Genomic DNA, 4,140 nt, shown 5'->3' with positions numbered 1-4,140 from the left:
GGGAGGAATTTGCCACGACTCCTTGGATCTCCTCCTTTATATTTACAAATCCTTCAGGGCACTTCAAAGAAGTCATCGGGAGAAAGCTGCCAGAGGCTTCTACAGATTACCAGCATTTCCCCCCCACACATACCCCAACCTCACACACACACAAAAATTACATATTAAAATATCCTTCAGGGCAGCAGGGTTTTCCAAAGGGTGCTGGGGATACACACAGGACTGAAGGCAGACACAAAGCAGATGCAGATCACCCACCAATGCCAACCTACCCCTGCTGACCAAGGAGAATGATTTCCAAGGGACTGGAACCTAAACCGTAGCTTTCAAATGGTTCTCAATGGGGTCTGTTACCCCTACAAAACATTAAGTAGCACCTCCCCGGAGAAGAGGGGCAGATTTGACCAGAAGAAAGCAAGGAAATGCCCAGGCACCAAGGGGATCTTTTTGTATAGTTTTGATCCAAACGGGTAAACTGTCACCGTTCACTCATCAAATCCTTCAATTCTTCAAAGTACAGAAATTTGAAATAATTCGTTAGAATAAAACATTCATGGACTAGACTCTTTAGGATCTTTTGCTCATGAAAATCTTAGAATCTTGGGATTGCTAATCTTGGGATGCTAACTCTTGGTCTGCTTGGTCACAGCAAAGTTTGAGAAAGAGGAATTGGAATTCTAGAAGAATGGGTCCACTGACAAGAAACCTTGAGGATCAAGAAATCATGAGACATGAAGGCTTCTAACTTTAGCCATTGGAGCTTGAAGTACAGAATCATAAACTCATGTAACCAAAGTCAATGGTCATGACTATTACAATAACTATTAGAATTAGATTCTTTGAGTTAAAGAATAGTGGACCAGTACTAGCATTTCAGGCTTAAGGAAGAAGAGAGTTGTGCATTAAGAGGAGCCAAATTTTCCAATTAGACATTCCTAGACAGAAATTCAAATTAAGTAATATATACCACCTTAGAGCTGCAAACATATCTAAAATCTCGAGAAGTGATATATTTTCAGGCACAAAAATCTTAGTCCCAGAATCTTAAAATACGAGGAATATGCTTTTACACTTTGACCAGAAGCTTAAGATCACAAGAATATAGTTACAGTAAAAGAATTTAGACTTCTGGTCATGAAACCTTAGAATTACAGAATATGAATTCTTTGATTTTTGGAATTACGTTAGGATAGTGATCCAAAATTTTAAATTTGGAAATCTTATTCTAGAATCTTGGAACCACAAAATCACGTATTATAAGATTGATATGATGTAATCCGGTTAAAAAAATATTTAACTGTTTTTCTCCCCTTTGATTAAACCTGGATTTTCGTGTCCGTGTTACTTTGGAAGAAGGAAGCTGGGGGTTTTGTTGGGCGAGTGAAAAGCCCCACTCCAGTCGTGCTAGCTCCTATCCACAGAAATAGGTCCTCCTGCAAATCGTGCAATCGATTCCACATCCCGAGTTGGCGAAGCAAGGATCTAGGAGGTTCTCTGCCTTTCTTCCGAAGATTGTTGCCCAATGCTTGGCGGGGCTGAGCCTGCCCCCAGCTCTCCGCCCGCGAAGAACAAGACTAAAACTCCCAAAGGCTACGCCCCACCCTGCACCCGCGGCCCTGCAGAAAGCTGCCTCCGGGCAAAAGCCTCTGGATTTGGCACCAAAGCCCGGAGTCCTGAGGATAGAAGAGACCTCCAAGCTCTGCACGTGCCCTCCCACCCTCTATTCACACAGCAGAAAATTAAGGTCCGGCTTTCGAGGAAGGGACATCCCTAAGGTCTTTTTTGCGAAAAGACCAAGTAGCAAACCCTGGCCGGCGGGGCTGCTGCCGCAGGGAGTCTCGGGAGAGGCCTGAGGCTCGCCTTTGCGGGAGGGGAGGGGGGGGACAGGCAGCAGGAAAGCAGACACCCGCGACGCGGCCATCACCTCTCGCAGCCCTCACTCCCTGCTGAGGAAGGGGCGGTTCGGCTGCCCCCTGGGTCTTGGGAGTCACTTGGAGCCCTGTGACCGCGAGAGGGCAGAAGCCCAGCCTTCATCCTCTAAGCTGCGCGCCACTCGCCATCATACATACAGAGAGGGGTCGAGTCACCCAAAGACAGATGACTGCAGGTCGCGGGCGGCCTTTCCCTCAATATCCCCGTAATATCGGCAATAGAAGGAATCTAGAGACGCAAACCCTCCGCACCGTGGGGGAGTCCTCGACCCAAAGAGAAAGTGGCTGTCTCCAGCGCAGTCAGACACGGTGTGAGGTTCCCCCAGCAGCAACACCACGGCGGGGCTATGGCAAGTCACTCCCCTACTGGGTCCAGGAACCCTCCTCTGGAAGATGCGGGACTGGAGGAGGAACGGGCAAGCCAGTCTTGACTGGGGTTTGCAAATCATCCCTGAAAGACCTTGGGAGCCGTCACCTGGAAAGTCTTCTCCCTTCCGTCCCCCACCCAACAAGAATCAGCACCGTCCTGGCCAGTTCTCACCCTCGGTGGACAAAAAGGAAAGCAAACCCTTTCTTTCACCTGTGGGTCCCAGCGCCCTACAGAGGCTGGAAACGTCCGGAAGCGCTGAGTTCGGGCGCCGAGATCCCCAAGACAGTCCCTGGCCTCCCCTGGCCTCAGTCTCCCCGTCGGCGGCGGCGTGCAGAGGAGGCCGGCCGGGGGAGCTCCCAGCACCCTCCCCGCTCTGATGTTTGGGGCGCCCGCCCTCCATCACAGCTGCTCCTACCTGGAGAGGTGCACCCGGGCCCAGGGGGCGGGCAGTCGGGGGGCGGGCGGGGAGCGGGCGCCGCCCTAAGCTTCCTGGCGCCTTTAAGGAGAAGGAGCCGGTGGAGGGAGGAGCCGGTCCGGGTTTGTGCAGGGCAGAGCCTCTTCTGCGGTGTCGGCGGTGGAGGCCAAGGCTGCGGAGAGGGAGTCGCCGGCTGTCCCGCCTGCCCCGAGCCAAGACCTCGAGGCCCGCGCCTCGCCTCCTGGCCCTCTTCGCCGTCCGCAGCCAGGGCCTCCGGGGCGCGGCCCAGCGACCCCATCAGAGTGCACACGCCCTCACTCGTTGCCCTTCTGGCCTTCGGGCCGCAGCACGACCTCGACGGTTATCCTCTGATCAGCGGGAAGCCCAGACCCGTGCAGGCGCCTCGGCCCCCGGACCCCTGCCAGACCCGCTGACTGCCTGGCACGGGCGCCAAAGGACCGCTCCGCTAGTCCGGGTCCCAACGCCGTTGCCGGGGCCTGGCCTCGCGCCCCCAAACACGGGCAGAGCCGTCAGTGCCCAGGACACGCCGCTCCGTCCGCACAGAGGCAGCCCGAACGCTGCGGGTGCCCAGCCTCCAGCGCGCCCCCGCCGGGGAACTCGTGCTCCGGCGCCAGCCCGCGCGGACCGCGGGAGCTCTCCGCCGAGGAGCCCGGCGTCCTTCCCGGGACCCTGCGCGCCGGGCCTGCGGTTCTCAGACCCGCCCCCGCCCCTCGACGGAAGCGCGCGGCGGGGACGGGACGGCTGCACCATGACAGCCGAGAGCGGGCCGCCGCCGCCGCAGCCGCCGCCGCAGCCGGAGGCGCTGGCCACCGTGAAGGAGGAACGCGGTGAGGCGGGGGCCGGGGTCCCGGTGGAGGCGGCGGGCCGCGGCTCGGGCGGGCGGCGGCGGAAGCGCCCCCTGCAGCGCGGGAAGCCGCCCTACAGCTACATCGCGCTCATAGCCATGGCCATCGCGCACGCGCCGGAGCGCCGCCTGACGCTCGGCGGCATCTACAAGTTCATCACCGAGCGGTTCCCCTTCTACCGCGACAACCCCAAAAAGTGGCAGAACAGCATCCGCCACAACCTCACGCTCAACGACTGCTTCCTCAAGATCCCGCGCGAGGCCGGCCGCCCGGGCAAGGGCAACTACTGGGCGCTCGACCCCAACGCCGAGGACATGTTCGAGAGCGGCAGCTTCCTGCGCCGCCGCAAGCGCTTCAAGCGCTCGGACCTCTCCACCTACCCGGCCTACATGCACGACGCCGCCGCCGCCGCCGCTGCCGCTGCCGCCGCCGCCGCCGCCGCCATCTTCCCGGGCGCCGTGCCCGCCGCGCGCCCGCCGTACCCGGGCGCCGTCTATGCGGGCTATGCCCCGCCGTCGCTCGCCGCGCCGCCCCCGGTCTACTACCCGGCTGCGTCGC

General features: G+C 58.3%; 1 protein-coding gene across 1 annotated transcript in view; it reads left to right on the top strand.

The window, feature by feature from the left end:
* Nucleotides 1-3,485: 3,485 nt before the first annotated feature.
* FOXE1 (forkhead box E1) overlaps nt 3,486-4,140 on the top strand; it is a 2,086-nt gene continuing 1,431 nt past the window's right edge. Inside the window, 1 exon segment of the mRNA XM_023760383.1 lies at nt 3,486-4,140. This exon segment is cut by the window's right edge and continues 106 nt beyond it. Within this exon segment, the coding sequence (XP_023616151.1) occupies nt 3,486-4,140 (655 nt within the window).

The sequence above is a fragment of the Myotis lucifugus genome, unplaced genomic scaffold (assembly GCF_000147115.1).
Source record: "Myotis lucifugus unplaced genomic scaffold, Myoluc2.0 scaffold_180, whole genome shotgun sequence".
Classification (NCBI taxonomy): Eukaryota; Metazoa; Chordata; class Mammalia; order Chiroptera; family Vespertilionidae; genus Myotis; species Myotis lucifugus.
The sequence above is the reverse complement of the archived record's forward strand: the minus strand, read 5'-3'. Positions and strand labels throughout refer to the sequence as shown.